Source organism: Tympanuchus pallidicinctus, unplaced genomic scaffold (assembly GCF_026119805.1).
Source record: "Tympanuchus pallidicinctus isolate F22 unplaced genomic scaffold, pur_lepc_1.0 scaffold1, whole genome shotgun sequence".
In the NCBI taxonomy this organism is placed as follows: Eukaryota; Metazoa; Chordata; class Aves; order Galliformes; family Phasianidae; genus Tympanuchus; species Tympanuchus pallidicinctus.
The window spans coordinates 63,509,594-63,525,753 of NW_026294618.1; the positions used below are offsets into that span (position 1 = coordinate 63,509,594).

The 16,160-nt window shown below is 39.2% G+C and overlaps 1 protein-coding gene across 2 annotated transcripts in view; it reads left to right on the top strand.

Moving 5' to 3' along the window:
* Positions 1-5,870, top strand: part of SHPRH (SNF2 histone linker PHD RING helicase) — a 46,595-nt gene extending 40,725 nt beyond the window's left edge. For both annotated transcript variants that reach the window (XM_052673722.1, XM_052673730.1), the window contains 4 exons: positions 222-308; positions 775-953; positions 3,805-3,885; positions 5,143-5,870. In XM_052673722.1, coding sequence (XP_052529682.1) covers positions 222-308; positions 775-953; positions 3,805-3,885; positions 5,143-5,239 — 444 coding nt within the window. In that variant the 3' untranslated portion in view covers positions 5,240-5,870. The remainder of the gene's footprint in view (positions 1-221; positions 309-774; positions 954-3,804; positions 3,886-5,142) is intronic.
* The last annotated feature ends 10,290 nt before the right edge of the window (positions 5,871-16,160 follow it).

Sequence of the window (16,160 nt, forward strand, 5' to 3'; positions counted from 1 at the left end):
ATGTCCATATATTTTTGATAGATCGTAAGACCATTTTTGAGACTGACAGTTTCTTTTATTCAAGCTGAATTTTAGTTACCTTTCTTATTTTGATTTAGAAAACCTCACACACAACTTTTTTTTTTTGAACCTTAAATGTTAGTACTTTTAATAGACTTAGTATATTTAAGCTGTCCCTACTGTTTGTAATAGAGTTACTTCTGTTGTGTTTTTTTTTACAGTGGCAAGATGTGTTGGACATAATTGCTAAAGCTTTGTACGACAACAATATGACTTTTTCTCAAATCAATGGAATTAGTAAATTTCAGGTACATAAAGGATATTTTTCTTTAGATTATTTCAGTGGGAGAAAATTGCAAGTCACAGAAATCAATTTGATCCTTCTACTTCATTGTTTCATTTTGGAAACTGAAAGAGCAGGAAATGTGTTTAGCAGAATCTTTTATCTCCAAATAGTTAATTCTAAAAATTGTATTTACCAAAAAACGCAATTGAAAGCCTTTGGAGATAAAAACAATAAATTATCTCCTGAAAAGTAATGTTGGCATATTCATGCTGGTGTTGAAATGTTAAGGATGAGATGCTGGTCAGTGTTGCTTGCCTTCCTGATAACCTGCCTGCATCTGTTTGGTGATGACTAGTCTTCAATCAATCATGCTGCAAGGCTGTCAGTATGGGGTTTGTCATATCTGCTATAATTATTTGAAAATATAAAGCTGTCCTCCACGGTCTTTATTGAGCAGTTTTTATCACACTGTGATCTTTGCCTTTCAGGAAAATCTCTCTGCATTTAAATATGATCCCAAGATAAATATTTTGCTGCTACCTCTTCACACTGGTTCCAATGGATTAAACATAATAGAAGCAACTCACGTTCTCCTTGTGGAACCTATTCTGAATCCTGCACATGAGCTTCAGGCCATTGGCAGAGTTCATCGTATTGGCCAGACAAAGTAAGAATTAAAATTGCTTTAAGAGGTTTAGATATGGTTCAGAATAGAGCCATGTACTGTACTCAGAATAAATCTAGTTCTCTGAATTTCTCAGTTTTGGAGATAGTGGAAATTTGTTTGCCTTTGAAGCCTTAGATTTTAACTTTGAAGTTTCTACTTGTAGACGTGTCCAGAAACATCTCAGATTTGCAGGTCGGCGCAACTCAATGTTTCTGTCATATGGGGCTGTGTTCAGGAATTGCCCTTTCAGGTTTCCTTGAGAAGCTTATTCTGTCTGGTCATTCCCAGCACCAAATTACAAGCTGCATAACGTTTGTTTTGCAGTCGATGCTGTTATAGTGAGAATAATCTCTCTTGATAGAAAATGCAGCGTTCACCAGGGTATCTTAAGCTAACATTCCAGCCTTTGTTGCCTCGGTATTCAAGTGTGCTTTCCACTTAGGAGAATGCCCTAATCATTGTCTTAGCTTAGTTCCCTGTCCGTACTTATCTTAGTTAATAGGTACTGAGAAAATTCAGAAGAGAAATCCCTAAATACCGCATCTGGTTCAATTGATTAGCAAATGGCTATGGCTATAGAGTAGAAAGTATTAGGGGAAAAATAGTCTTTTACACCTTCTCTGTACATTTTAAATAGTCTTTTGCTGGCTTTGGTTCCCATCAAAGACAGATGAGTAGACTAGATAGGAATTGTTCCAACTCAGAGTGTCTGTCACTGTATTTTTTCCAAGTATTTATCTTCATTTTATATGATTAGAGAATGGCTCAAGCTGTTTGTGTGTCTGTATGTGTGTGTTTGTGTATAGATAAATAGATACAAATTCAAAATAATTTAATAAAAGTGTATAATAAAATTGGAGGATTTTCTTTTATGTTTAAAAAAAAACAGAAAAACTATCTGAGAGTTGCAGAAAGCTTGCAAGATGGAAACGACATTCAGTGTTCACACTTTTGTGGAAGTAATTTTGCAAACAACACAGGATGCATAAGTTCAGAGGTGTGCGAATGAGGATCAAAAGAGTCACAATCAGAGGATCAAATCACAATAGGAAATAGTTTTTCCATGCAGAGAACTCCTTATGATTGTACTGTGGTTTATTTTAAGGAGATATTTTAAGAAATCATGCTATGGTTATAACTTTGAGCTGCCCTGTTCTGTTGAGGTAAAATATTTCCTGGTAGTTGTGAAAGCAGGGAGAGGTATTTTAGAGCTGATATGGGAGGTATTTTGAGAATATCTTCTCTGCAACTGGAAAAGGTAATATAATTTCTTTTAAAAGGAAGTTTATCTTATTTGAATAATACAAGTTACCATTTCTATAACATAGCTTTCTCACTTTATTGCTTTAGAGTACTAGTCATCTTATTGTAATTAATGGAAAGTTCACAGAATCGGACTATCTCAAGTTGGAAAGGACCCACAAGGATCATTATATCTAACTCCAGACTCCATACAAGATTATCCACATCCTATGTCTAAGAGCATAGTCCAAATGTTCCTTGAATTTGGTCAGCACGGGGCCATGCCCACTGCCCTGGGCAGCCCGTTCCATGCCTTCTGCTCTCTGATGAAGAACCTGTCCCTCACCCCCAGCTGCCCCTCCCCTGACACAGCTCCATGCCATTCCCTCAGCCCTGTTGCTGTCACAGAGAGCAGAGCTCAGCACTGCCCCTCCATTCCTTGTGAGGAGCTGCAGCTGCCATGAGGCCTCTTCTCAGCTCTGGGCCAACCCAGGGGCCTCTTCATACACCTTGCCCTCCAGACCCTTTGCAATCTTAGCCTGTTTTGGATGCTCTCTACTAGTTTTATGTCCTAATGCTTAAGAGAAACATGATTGTAGAATCAGAATGGTTTGGGTTGGAAGAGACCTTTAAGTTGACCTTTTAGTTCCAACCTTCCTGCTATGGGCAGGGATTCCTCCCTCTAGACCAGGTTGCTCAGAGTCCCCTGTAGCCTGTCCTTGAATGCTTCTGGGGAAGGGCATCCACAGCCTCTCTGGGCAACCTGTTCCAGTGTCTCACCACCCTCACAGTAAGTAATTTTTTCTTGATACCCAATCAAGATCTACTGTCTTCCAGTTTGAAGCCATTTCCCCTCACGTCCTTGATACATGACCTTATTAAAAAGTCCCTCTCCAGCTTTTCTGTAGGTCTCCTTCAGGTACTGGAAGGCTGCTAGAAGGTCCCCTCAGAACCTTCTCTAGGTTGAGAAGCCCCAGCTCTCTCAGCCTGTCTTCATAGGGGAGGTGTTCCAGCCCTCTGATCATCTTTAAGGCCCTCCTCTGGAGGGCTCTGCATACTGACGTTTTACTTTTGACATTTTTCTGGTGTTTATTGTGTCATGATTACTGACTTCAATTACTGAGTCTTTCAAATTTTTATGTAATGTTGCTGTCTTCAAGAACAATGCTATTAAAGCTAGCTTCAGTAATTACACTGAGCTCCATCTCCTGGAGTGAATTCTGACAATGCAGTTTAAACACTGCCTATAGAAAGTGAGTCCAAGCCATTACTCTAAACCACACAGGAGACTCTCTAGGGCTGTTTGTTAGAAATAGGGACACAGAAAGTAAAACTTTGCCCAGCATCTACTTTAACACTTTAGTTAGTGCAGTGTATATTAATTTAGTACGTGATTCAGCCAGACGAAAGCATGTGACCTTAGATGGACTTTAAATGTCAGTGGATATTATTAATTACCTTGTACAATTTCTGTCTTAAAATACAGTGTCTTTTTGCTGCTTTTTTTTTGGGGGGGAGTCTTAAAAATAATTAATACGAGAAAAAGTGATCTTGAACTTTTGAGAGTAACAACTTTATCTTTGTTTCATTTTTTTTAAAACACATTCAGGTCTACCATTGTCCATAGGTTCCTGATAAAAGCAACAATAGAAGAAAGAATGCAGACTATGCTAAAAACTGTAGATAGGAGGTATGTGTTTAAATTTTTGAAACATTATTATTGCAATGAAATTGAAAAAGTGATTCTTGGACATACCTGTGTTACAATTAGATACTTTTTTTTTTGTCTTAGAAACGAACACTCATTTTCCTTCAGATTCTTTTGATTGAAACAAAATTTTAGAGCTTGAAAAATTGTTGTTTTTTTTTTTTTTAACTTAATTTGGGAAACCTGGAAGCTTAGAGTAATCCACTTCTCTGAAGAATATTTTGTTTACATTTTGCGTATTGTACTTCAGACAAGACCAGTTGTCTTAGTTGATATGTGTTGTATTGTGATTTGCCTTTTCAGCTTAACTATTTGTTACTATAAAAGCATTGATACAGATGAAATATTACTAAGCGTGCCAATGGACCAACAGCATGTATTGTAAGCTCTAATATCTGACCTTATTATTTCTTTATTTTTTAAACTCAACAAACCTCGACTGACACTTCTGTGTTAGATAGGTTGATTTTTGCAGTCAGTATAAGTGTTGCTCAGATGCCAGCTCATACATCAGTTGGGTGTGCAGGTGGAAAGCAGTTTGCACTATTGTACTTTTCTGAAAACGAAGTAACAAATACCAAGTCTGAAACAAGGCAGCATTCACATTCTTTGTGCAGATAATGTAAGAATTTTGTATGTCTCTAACTATACACATTGCTGTATATACATTTAAAAAAAAAAATCCAGGAAGAGGCCTTTGCTTGGGAAAATGAGTCACTTTTCCAGTGTGTTGTTTTTTTTTTTTTGCTGTCAAAATGATGAGACCAAAAAAATATTCATGCAAATCTGTGGCTTTACTTTCGAAAGATTTCAACTTTAGCCCTGGAAGAATGGTTTTCCGTATCTGTGTAGTGGCCCTACTTTTGCATATAAACTTCAGATGAATATACTGTGATGTAATGATTTAGTGAGAGTTGATGTTCTGAAAGTAGTACCAAACCTTATGCTTGGAATCTGAAGTCAGCACCTCAGATGTTAAGACGACAAAGTGGATTATCCCATCTTCTGCTGCCTCTGAAGTGCTTCGTGTTCACCACAGTTAAGGATAGTAGATGGACTCAATCTGTGCAAGAGAAGTGGCTGTTCAGTGTATGTACTTGCCCTAGTAAGAAGGGTTTTCTTCTGCTTAGCTCATAGCCAGTTATTGGCCTCTAAACCATGTGGCCTGTCTTCAGTGCATACTGCTTGTTACTTGAGTTGATTGTTTCTTTGATGTCTGAATGTAACTTTCTCCTACAGCCACACAAGCTCTTCCATGAAACAGTCAGAAGCTTCAGTTCTGACGGTGGCGGACCTGGCTGACCTTTTTACAGAGGAAACTGAAGAACTTGAGTGAAGACATCGGCTCATGAAATCAGAAAGTACCTTATATAATACTGTCCTGTATATAATACTGACCTGCTATTCCTTTAAACACTATCTAATAACTGCCCTAAAGAGAGCTACTGGATGTAGATAAGTCTTTTAATTGTTAATATTCTGTGGTGACATTCTTAGCAGCACGCTTTTCTGATAGCACTGGAGAAAACTTGCACTTTACACTTAAAACAAAAATGTGGATTTTATTCCCAAAGAACATTTGAGCTGGATGCTGACACTGAGATCTTGGACTGCTGGATTTTTACCATCAGGTGTGATTGGCTGGTGGTTCAGTCTGAGGTCAAAACTGTGGTGGTGGGGTGGAAAAGAGAAGCAGAAAAACAGAAATATACTTTTTTTTACTGTACAAAGAATTATTAGGAAGAATGACTATAAATTAATATTCTAGAAAGGGCTTCTAAGGTTGTTAGCATTTATTGCCATGTTCTTGAATGTCTTACTGGTAACACTTTTAATTAATCTTTACTAATTATTTGGATATTTGTATTAGACTTTTAGATATTCATAAAGATTTGTGTGACGATTAAATTTCATTGTTAATGCTCACTCACTGCAAAATCATGTTAAATTAAATTATGCTTTTTGGATGTGTGTTGGTCTGGAAATCAGTTAAACACGTGAACTTAATGTACATGTTTTTCACTTACTCTTGAAACCATTACTAATTTAGTGCTGTGGGGTTTTTTAATCATTTGTTGAGGAATTTTAGAGAAGTAATTAAGCTGCTGATAACTTAATGATTTGGTGTTTGTGTACATTTACTCGTCCTGATTTCTGTCTGTTTTAACCCCTCAAAGATGCAGCAGTCTAAGTATTCAAAATACTTGAGATTGTTAGGCAGTCTAAGTAGTAGGTGCCTAGTCTAAGTTAGGTAATCAGTGAAAAGAAATTAAAACTATTATGAAACTTTTCATTCTTAGATGTGAGATCACTCTAGCCAACCTCAATTTACTTTATTAGAGATTTAGAAAACAAATCAAGATTGACTTTTAGACTACTGAAGGTAGGGAAGCTAAATTGCCAACTTTTTGGCAGAGGTTATGGGCACACATTTGCTTACCATCAAGGAAGCTCAGTTATGCTGTGGTAGCACCATTTTATGTTTAGAAACTGGGAAAACTGTGCGTAAGCAACAGGCTACTTGCCTCAGATTAAAATATTTACTGTTTCACCAGACACTGTTTTTTGTGTACTTGGGACTGAAATTAAAAATTCCTTAAGAAATTTATGTTAATTAATGTTAAATTTTTGTTATTTGTCTGCTGAAAAACTTGCCATATAATTCTTGCTTACTGTATTCAAGTATGCGATGTTTTAAGTTGCACAGTGCTGCCCTTTGTTAGGCCTGTCTGCATGGCAGACAGATTTTTCTCTGCTGACAAGTGAACTGAATTACGTGAAAATGTTATATCAAGAAATCCATCTTTGGCATTCTCACTGGCCCAGATGAACAATCAAGATTGCTTGTTCTAAATTTCTGTAAATTTACAGACAGTACATCATTATTTCCTGTATTATAGCATGTACTGAACATGTGTATGTATTTTTGTTATGGAAATCACTTGTCCTGAAGGTTACAGTTTGTAATGAGGGGAACTTAGTAGGTAACAGACTTATATTTTCAGTGATATTGATCAAAGAGTTTGCACAGAGACTGTGATGTCTCCATCCTTGAATGTATTTGGAACTCAAATGAGCCTGAGCCAGCTGATATAACTTCAGAGTTGGCCCTACTGTCAGTGGTGTGTTGGACCAGATGACCTCCATGGATCTCTTTCAGCTTCAGTTATTTTACAGTATAGTGAATATCGTGTTGTACACATACTCCTGGAACTCTAAGGGCAGCAACATTCCAATTTTCTCATCATCCTCAGTGAATTTTAGTATCTATTATGCAACATGACTGAACAAAGAGCTGCTATTCACTGTGAGAAGTGATACATCTATGTTTAAAACAATGTGGAAACAAATAATGTTTACATTCATAGCTTCCATTTTAAATAACTGGATGTGGGAATAATAGTTGTCAGTGAATGTGAAGGCAAAGAAGCAAAGTGATAATTCTTCTGTGGGAGACTTCCCAAGCTCTGCAAGTTCTTGGGTTGCTTGTATAAAGATGGCTGTTAGAATGTTTATTTACAAAAACGTGAGGCTGGAATTCCCAGCCAAAAGCATAGTTTCTCATGAAGTGGTGCATGAGACTTTCTAATCCTGAGTGGTTTTTAATGCTTCTGTAACAGCATGCAATGCCAATTCTTAGTGCTTTTCAGAGGACTGGAGTATGATCACACAGTCTGGAGATACAGCATCGTATCTTGCAATTGTAAAACTCAATTACTGCAGTATACTGTTAGTGTCAGTAGGAAAACAGTGTCTTCAAATGTCCCATTACATTAAGTACATAGATTAAATATAAAGAATAATATTGGAAAAGAGATTGAAAAGTAATTAAATTACTTTTTGCAACCTTTAAGTTATTTAACAAAGATTTTTCAGATGCTTTTAAGGTGGTTCATGAAATGAACTAATTTTCTGCCAAGATTGCAGCTTGTGTCTCTGCAGTGCTAGTCTCTTAACAACAACAGAGTGAGCTTCATTTCGTGGTGCTGTGATGATTTCGCTCTGTCAGGAGCAAATGCTCTTGAAAGACAGCATCTTAATTGGAAATGAACGTTGTCGTGTCTTAATAGCTCCAATATGCCAATAGAAATGGTGTTTCCACAGAAGGCAGAAATCTGGAAATACTGACTGTTGTATGCTGTTATTATGGACTTGATGATGCTTCTAGTGAGATGCGTTTTCTAAAACTATTTTTCTGCCAGTGTCTGTAGATGCATTCAAGATCAAAGAATCATGGAATAGTTTGGGTTGGAAGGGGCCTTTAAGATGATCTACTTCCAGCACACTGCTATAGGCAGGAACACCTCCCTCTACACTAGTTTGCTCAAAGCCCCATCCAGCCTGGCCTCAAATGCTTCCAGGGAGGGGGCCTCCATAGTCTTACTGAACAACTTGTTCTGGTGTTTCACCACCCCACAGTAAAGAATTTCTTCTTAATGTCTAGTCTAAGTCTATTCTCTTCCAGTTTAAAGCCATTTCCCCTCATTCTATTGCTACAAGTCCTTGTAAAAAGTCTCTCCCTAGCTTTCCTGTAGGCCTCCCTCAGGTACAAGAAAGCTGCTATGACGCCTTCTCCAGGCTGATGAGCCCCAACTCTCTCAGCCTGTCCCTGTAGGGGATGTGCTTCAGCCCTCTGATCATCTTTGTGGACCTCATCTGGGCCTGTTCCAACAGCTCCGTGTCCTTCTTGTGTTGGGGATCCCAGAACAGGACTCAGTACTCCAGGTGAGTTCTCATGTGAGCAGAGTAAAGGAGCAGAATCGTCTCTCTTGTCCTGCTGGCTCCACTTGTCTTGATGCAACCTAGGATATGGTTGGCTTTCTGGGCTGCAAGCGTGTGTTACTGGCTCACATTGAGTCTTTCATCAACCAACATCCCCAAATCATTCTCCTCAGGACTGCTCTTAAGCTATTCATTGCTCAGCTTGTATTTCTGCTTCCATTTGCCCCTACCCAGATGCAGGACCTTGCACTTGGTTTTGCTGAACTTCATGAAGGTGTCATGGGCCTGCTGCTTAAGCTTGTCCAAGTCCCTCTGGGTGGCATCCCTTTTCTCTATCATGTCAGATGCAGCATTCAGCTTGGTGTCATCTGCAAACTTGCTGAGGGTGCTCTCGATCCCACTGTCTGTTTACCCATACCATGTTGCCCATAATGATGTTGAATAGCACTGGTTCCAGTACCAATCTCTGAGGAATGCCACTCATCACCAGTCTCCACTTGGATATTGACAAACTGTCAGCCAGCAAAATGTGTTCTGCTTTAAAAGTGCGCTTCAAGATGAGTGTGAGTGGAATTGTACAGGTGTTTCTTGCTTAAAACCATTATTAGACATACTTTCCCCTGTGTGATTCTGTATGAATTAGTGGGTAAGGACCATTTGGCAACTTTCTACCAATGTCTTTTCCAACACAAATAGTGCAAACACCGGAAAGAATATCTGCTGTCTTCTTTCCAGCCTCTTTCTGCAGTCCTTATGACTATATAGGCTTTCCACAAGACTCAGAATTATTCCTTTAATAGCTGCTATTATTCAGGTAAGTCAGAGTTGGAAAAAATTATAGGTCATTCTTGTATTGGAGAATGTCAATTAACATCAAAATGTATTGTGCCCTGAAAGTAAGGAGTTAGATGAGTTTCTAAAAAAAAAAAAACATACATACGTATATAAGTATATATAAACTTATTTTTTAAGGCTTAATCTAAAAACCTTCTGCTTAGGAGCTATGTGAGGAGCTTTGCTATAGACACTGAAGCCAGCTACAAAGCTACTGTAGTTGTGTTTTTCTTCCTTTTTTGGTTGCCTGAAGCGAGTATGTTCTTTACAAGATTATGTTCTTTGAATGTAAGTTAAAAGAATTTCGAACTGTGGAAAAAAGTCGGTCCAAGAAATCCATCCCATCCCTCTCTTTCTCTCACAGCTTGTTCTGCTTATTACACACAATGCGTTTGCTCAGTGGAAGTAGAGTAGGTGAGTCACAACCCGTGAAATGGCTGCAGTAAAACTGGCTGATTGTGTCAGAGAAGTGTCAGGCAGGAAGGGAATTTCAGCATGGTGGGTTTTGTTTTTGTGGGGAGTTTTGCTGGGGTTTTTGGTTGTTTGCTAGCTGTGATGTCTTTATTTACCTCTGTTCTTCACTATAGGTGTTTAATTTGTGTCTGAATTTTTATATTTATGGATTTCTGTTGTACAACTTGCATATAAAAAGTTCCAGTAATCTAATTACTCAGCAATCAGTGATGCTTACTTGTTTTTAGTTATGACATCTGTAAGTTTGGGATTAAAACAGAGCGCATGAACCATTATCACAAGTCCATGTGCATCCAGGTTTTTTTTTTTTCCCTTTCTTTCCTTTTCTCTTCAGAGAAGGACCAAGAATAGGGAACTCTTGAATCACTGCAATAATGTATTCAGCTCTAGGCAGTGATTTTATTTGTTGCACTTTACAGAGCACAGTTATTGAACTTGTGGCTTTGAAATTAAGTCATCTGGGAAGAATCACAGAATCACAAGGTTGGAAAGGACCTGTAAATCATCTAGTCCAACTGTCCTCCCACTACCATTGCTACCACAAGCACTAAGCCATACCTCGCAGCTCCTCATCCAGATGCCTCTTGAACACTGCCAGGGACAGCAACTCCATCACTTCCCTGAGCAGCCATTCCAGTGCCTGACCACTCTCTAAGAGAAAAAGGTCTTCCTTATGTCTAATCTAAATCTCCTCTGGTGCAACTTGTGGCCGTTTTCTCAGGTGAGAAAGTAAATGAAAAGTAGAATAACACTGTTTTGAAGGTTGACTGTTGTTTCTGACAACTTCTGGCTTCATTTTCTGTTTTATATAAAAGATGTTAACCTGCCAGGTCTTGAGTTCCCAGTTCCTTAGTGATATGTATTTATCCAACCAAGTATAAAGTCTGACTGGTTGTTAACATAAGCTGGCTTAGATTGCTTTTTTCCTTCTGCTTTTCCTCCAGTCCTGTCATGGGTGTAGGGAGTTAGGATTCACACTGTGTCACTGGGAAGTGCCCTCTTTGCATGCAAACCAGTTGCCATTAATTGTCAAATAACTTGCCAGTGTACCTAGTTTTTTTGTTTGGTTGGGGTTTTTTTTTTTTCTATGTCAGTAGGTTAAGGAAGAAAATCTAGGCTGCTGTTCTTGTTACCTTGGTGGAGTTTTGTCCTGTTTCTGAGCATAAAGTGGCACTTAGCCATCAAGGCGCATTCAGCCATTTTTTATGGCTTGTTCTGCACAAATAGAGCATATGTATATTCATATACATATTCAGTGTATAGTCTTGGGTAATCAGATGTTTGCTATCGAAATTGTACATTGGTATGAAACCACTACTTCACTGTTTCCTTCATATGCACTTAAAGTTTTACAGTAAGTCAATTTGACAGGCTGTATTTCCACAGGAAGAGGGGCCAGCAGCAAGGAGAGCATGTACCTGCATTGTCTCTCCTGATGTTCTTGAAAGTCTTACTAAAGCAACACATGACTCTGTGGAAATAGATTATACTGTACTAACTGCTGCCACCACTGTTAGATCTTGAAAATGTTAGATCTGATGAAAAGACATTGTCATATAGCTCCTCTTGCAGAGGATCTCGGAGCATTTCAGCTGGCCTGAAAAGCAAAGTATGTGAATTGTGTTGATTCATTCATACCTGCTACTCTGGTTGTCTCTGCTGCTGTTGAGCAAGAATCTAGATTGGATGGAGCTGGGGGGAAAGGAGACTGGGGGAGCTTTAAGGAATAAAAACAAACAGAAACAAATAGACAAAAAACATCTGAGTGCCCTTCTGCTGGTTTTCGTGTGGGAGGAATGAGTCATTGATATGAGCAGTGAATAAACAGTGACAGATCCTGTATGTAACTTATTCACTGGAGGTCAGCGTTCATCTAATGCAGTGGTACATTTCTGTGTGTTCATGGCTGGAGGTTATAGCCATTTTCCTACTGAAACCTTGGGATATCAGTATACACGGCTTTGTGGTGACTAAGAAAATAGGAATATTGAGAAGTTGTAGCCCTGACGTTTAATGTGCATGTAAGAAAGGTTTTAGGACATCATAGCGAGACTTACGGTATGGATTTGTGAAGGATATCAGTTAAAATTCACGAGTGCATGGGCTTCCTGGAACAAACTGCTGAATCCTCTTTAATAAAGGAAAGGTAATTGACCACTTTTGCTGTGAATGGGCAAGTGTCTCTGATGGGGCAAGATAGCAGACTAAGTAACTGCCACACTTGGGAAGTTTTGTGCCCTGCAACCCCCCATATCAGCAGTGGAGGTGGGAGGCAATAAGTGCAGAGCTGTCTTCGCCCTGTCATCTTCAGGGAGATGGTGCAGAGGCATCTTGCCAAAGGTTTGAGCTTGCTGTGTCAATGAGGGCCATCTCAAAGAAGTTTTGGGGGTAATCTTTCCTCTTTATATGCTCTAATCATCAGTCATCTTGTAAGTGTATGTTTTCTGTAAATCGTTTCCCTTGTGAGCATTTCTTTTTTCTATTCAATCTTAACCAAGGTGGCCTCTGACTCATTTACAGCTCTCATGAAAAGCTTCCATGGTAGAATTGCACGGCTTGAAGCACCAAAAGGGATAGAAGGTGAGTGAAGTGAGGGAGACTCTCTTTTGCCTAGTAACAAACACACTGTGCTGCTGCTGTAGCACAAGAGGGAAATATGCAAGTGGAAGTGAAGTCCTGGGCGATCAGTTCTAGAAAAGGCTTTTTGAGTAGGCTTGGTCTCCCCTAATGAGGAGCTTTAGGAGTCCAATAGGGCACAGGACACCATTTGCTTTTTTTTTTTTTTTTTTTTTTTTTTTTAGATGTTTCATTCTGTGCAGAGGTTTTAAAGACAAAATGATGACCCTGGACTTAATGTCTTGAGGGGTGCTTTCTACTGGGGAAAGAAAGAAGAAAAAAAAAAAGCCCCAAACCTGACTTTTACTCCCGCCAATGAAAGCAACTGGAAGGGCAAAGATACAGGGAGGTCTTCAAATTGGTCTTAGCTTTATTGCTTTGAACCACAGGGAAGGTCGATGCTGGATGTGCTTAGCAGATGTTGCTTGCTTGGTGTCCTGCCTGCCTCTGCACTGATGCCTTTAACTTCAGCAGCTTATGCTGGCATGAGGGAGAGTGATTTGTGTATTTTTCTTGAAGGAAACACCGTCATTGGTTATCAACAAAGGGTGTTACCATGGAGGAGAGAGAAGCTGTAGCAATGCAGAAGCCCTGTGAGCCAGCTGTTTAGTGAATGCTGGTCTAGATGTCAGTTTAAAACTTAAATAGAAATCTGTTATCATTGTGTAATGATAAAAAATGATGTCACATTGGTACAGTGGGAAGCGGAACATTTTTAGGTATTACCAAAACAAATTTTCTTTCATAACCTCTGAGTTTTTCTACTTCTTTTAGAAAGGTAGCTGGGATCTTTGTAATGTTTTAGATGTAAGTAGAAACAGATTTTGAAGTGCCACGTTTGGTTGTCTTAAGTATCAGCTATGCTGGTTCTTCATTTATTTGTTATGATTTGATTACTGTAATAATGCTAAGTTTAATGTGTATTTGCAAATTAATCCTCAGATATTTCTTTAAGTTACACTCTTTGTTTTTGTTAGATATTTTTAGTCATCAGATTATTATGAAGTCAATAAATTTTTGACAGGAAATATTTGTTCTATGTAAATAAATGTTACAAAATATTTTGCCTGGTAATTACAAGCACTTCTCTATTTTTCTACCTGATAATTACAGAGTTCTTTGTGGAAACAGAGTATAATTGTTCTATCATTAGGGTAGTGAAATTCATCACTTATGCAGTGGTGAGTTAATGACTTCTAGAAATCAACCCATGAGAGTGAAAGCAGCAATTTTCAATTGTATTCCAAGACTGACATTCCTAGATGATGAGCCAAGAATGATTATTTGGATTACCTGACCTGTTTCCTTGCATCCAACAGAATATTTTACTTAAGGAAATAATATATCTACAAAGTAGCAAAAGTATTTTTTTTATTTGAAACATAGCGGTGGTGAATAGAGCTAGAACTTAATCTTCCTTTTGTCTCTGAATAATTTTACATTCCTGCCAATAGCCTTCATTCTGCATTCAGTTTAGAATTGCATCACATCATCACTTACAGTTTGCAGCTATTTCCAAAGTCTTTGTGAACACAAATTTTTGTCTTATATTATCATGCTACCGATGACCATGTTAAGATTTGTTGAATAACATTTTCTTTCCTCCTCTCTGATCTGTGGGAAAGTAGCTGGTGCCTCTTCTGAGAGACTGCTTAGTAATCTGTGTTTTCCTTAGTATGTCACTGAGTTGTGCGATAGATGTTGCCTGTTAAAGCATACCAATTAATAAAAATGCTCTGCATGTGTAAATAATTGTTTTTCAGAACTACAGTTCTTGTGTATGTGGAAGCCCAAGAGTCTATAGTTTTTCAGCATGTTTTTCAGCATCAGTAACCCAGCTCTACCACAGCTGCCTGCTTGCTGGAAGCAGCAAATGTTTCTCTATAGTGTTCCTTCAGTGTGGTCCCCTGTTCTATAGAGACCAGGGCTGAGACATCTTCATTAAGCTGCCTGTTGGATCCACTGTATCATGTTTGCCTTCCTAGAACTCTAAGTCATCCTTGGTCAATCCCAATGCACAAAGCATTATTTTTTTTAAAGACTGTAGTGTCATAATAGTCCTCTTGGACCCACTGCTGCACTGCAGCTCAGGTATTACGAATTCCCCTGAACATTTTTTAAAAATGATTGAAAAATAAAAAGCAGCATAATTTGTTTTAGTTACAATCTGAAGAATGAGGAAAATAACTGAATGTTGCAAAAAAGAGAAAATGTTGACAAAGCGTGAAAAGTTATATTGGCAGTAAGGTATCTCCAGGTAGCATTAAGTCAGCACTCCAGCATGTCCTTGTTTCTGTGGGCACTATGCAAATGCTTGGACTGTCATCCATGTTCCAGATCTAAGATAGATTGAATGTTTTCTGTTGAGTCTGTAGATCTGCCCCCCTGAGGGAGGACTTGTGAGCAAAGCACACAGAAGCTGTGAAGGACACAAGGAGTTCAAGGACTCACCCAGAGATGGGCACTGACAGAGAAGCTCTGCGCCCTGGCCCCTTCTTGCTGTAGAGGAAGGAGACCCCTCACCCATGGGAAGCCAGGTCAGAAGCATCGATGTTGGGATGCCTCTCATACAGTGCTGCTGGCACAGTGAGTGCTGGAGGTGTTCAGCTCGAGCTGTTGCACACTGTGCCTGCTGGCACACAGCGGGGCCCTGTGCCTGCTGTTTGTGTTATTGTGTATGGATGCCTCTCCACAAAGGCGCTCAGTTGTTCCTCACAATGCTCCCTGCTGTTGCGTGCAGGCAGAGCTAGGTTGTGTCCTGTGTCACCACGCTTTAGTTTACAGCTTTTACCAGATGGTATGACTTGGTAAAAACACATCTATTAACAGAACAGACTGTCTGACAGTGTGATGTGCTGAAATGGTTCTGATGTAAATAGGTGGGAGATGAAGGTTTTGTGTCAAAGGATTGCAGCAATCAAAAACAACTGCATTCGCTGGTCAGGATTTTATAGACACTTAAATAAGTAACTGAGTGTTAAATGTGATAAAGGAAAGCTCTAAGGCTCTTTGGAGTCTGGTTGTTGAAAAGAAGTTCTTGTAGACAATCCACACTGGGTGATCTCCTTGAACGGAAAAGAAAATAATTGGTGAGAGTGACAGGCTGTCAGTGTGATGACAGTATCTTATGGTAGCTGTCTGTACCAGCACTTGCACTAAGGAATTGAGGGTTGTGAGTTCTTCTCCCTCTTTTTTTTTTTTTTTTTTTTTTTTAAATTTTCATAGAATGGCCTGGGTTGAAAAGGACCACCAAGATCATCCAGTTTCAAGCCCCCTGCTGTGTGCAGGGTCACCAACCACCAGACCAGGCTGCCCAGAGCCACATCCAGCCCAGCCTTGAATGCCTCCAGGGATGGGGCATCCACAACCTCCTTGGGCAACCTGTTCCAGTGCATCACCACCCTTTGTGTGAAAAACTTCCTCCTAGTATCTAACCTAAATCTCCCCTGTATCAGTTTAAGGCCATTCCCCCTTGTCCTGTCATTATCCACCCTTGTAAACAGCCGTTCCCCCTCCTGATTATATGCTCCCTTCAAGTACCAGAATGCCACAATGAGGTCTCCCTGGAGACTTTTCTTCTCCAAGCTAAATAAGCCCAAACTTTCTCAGAG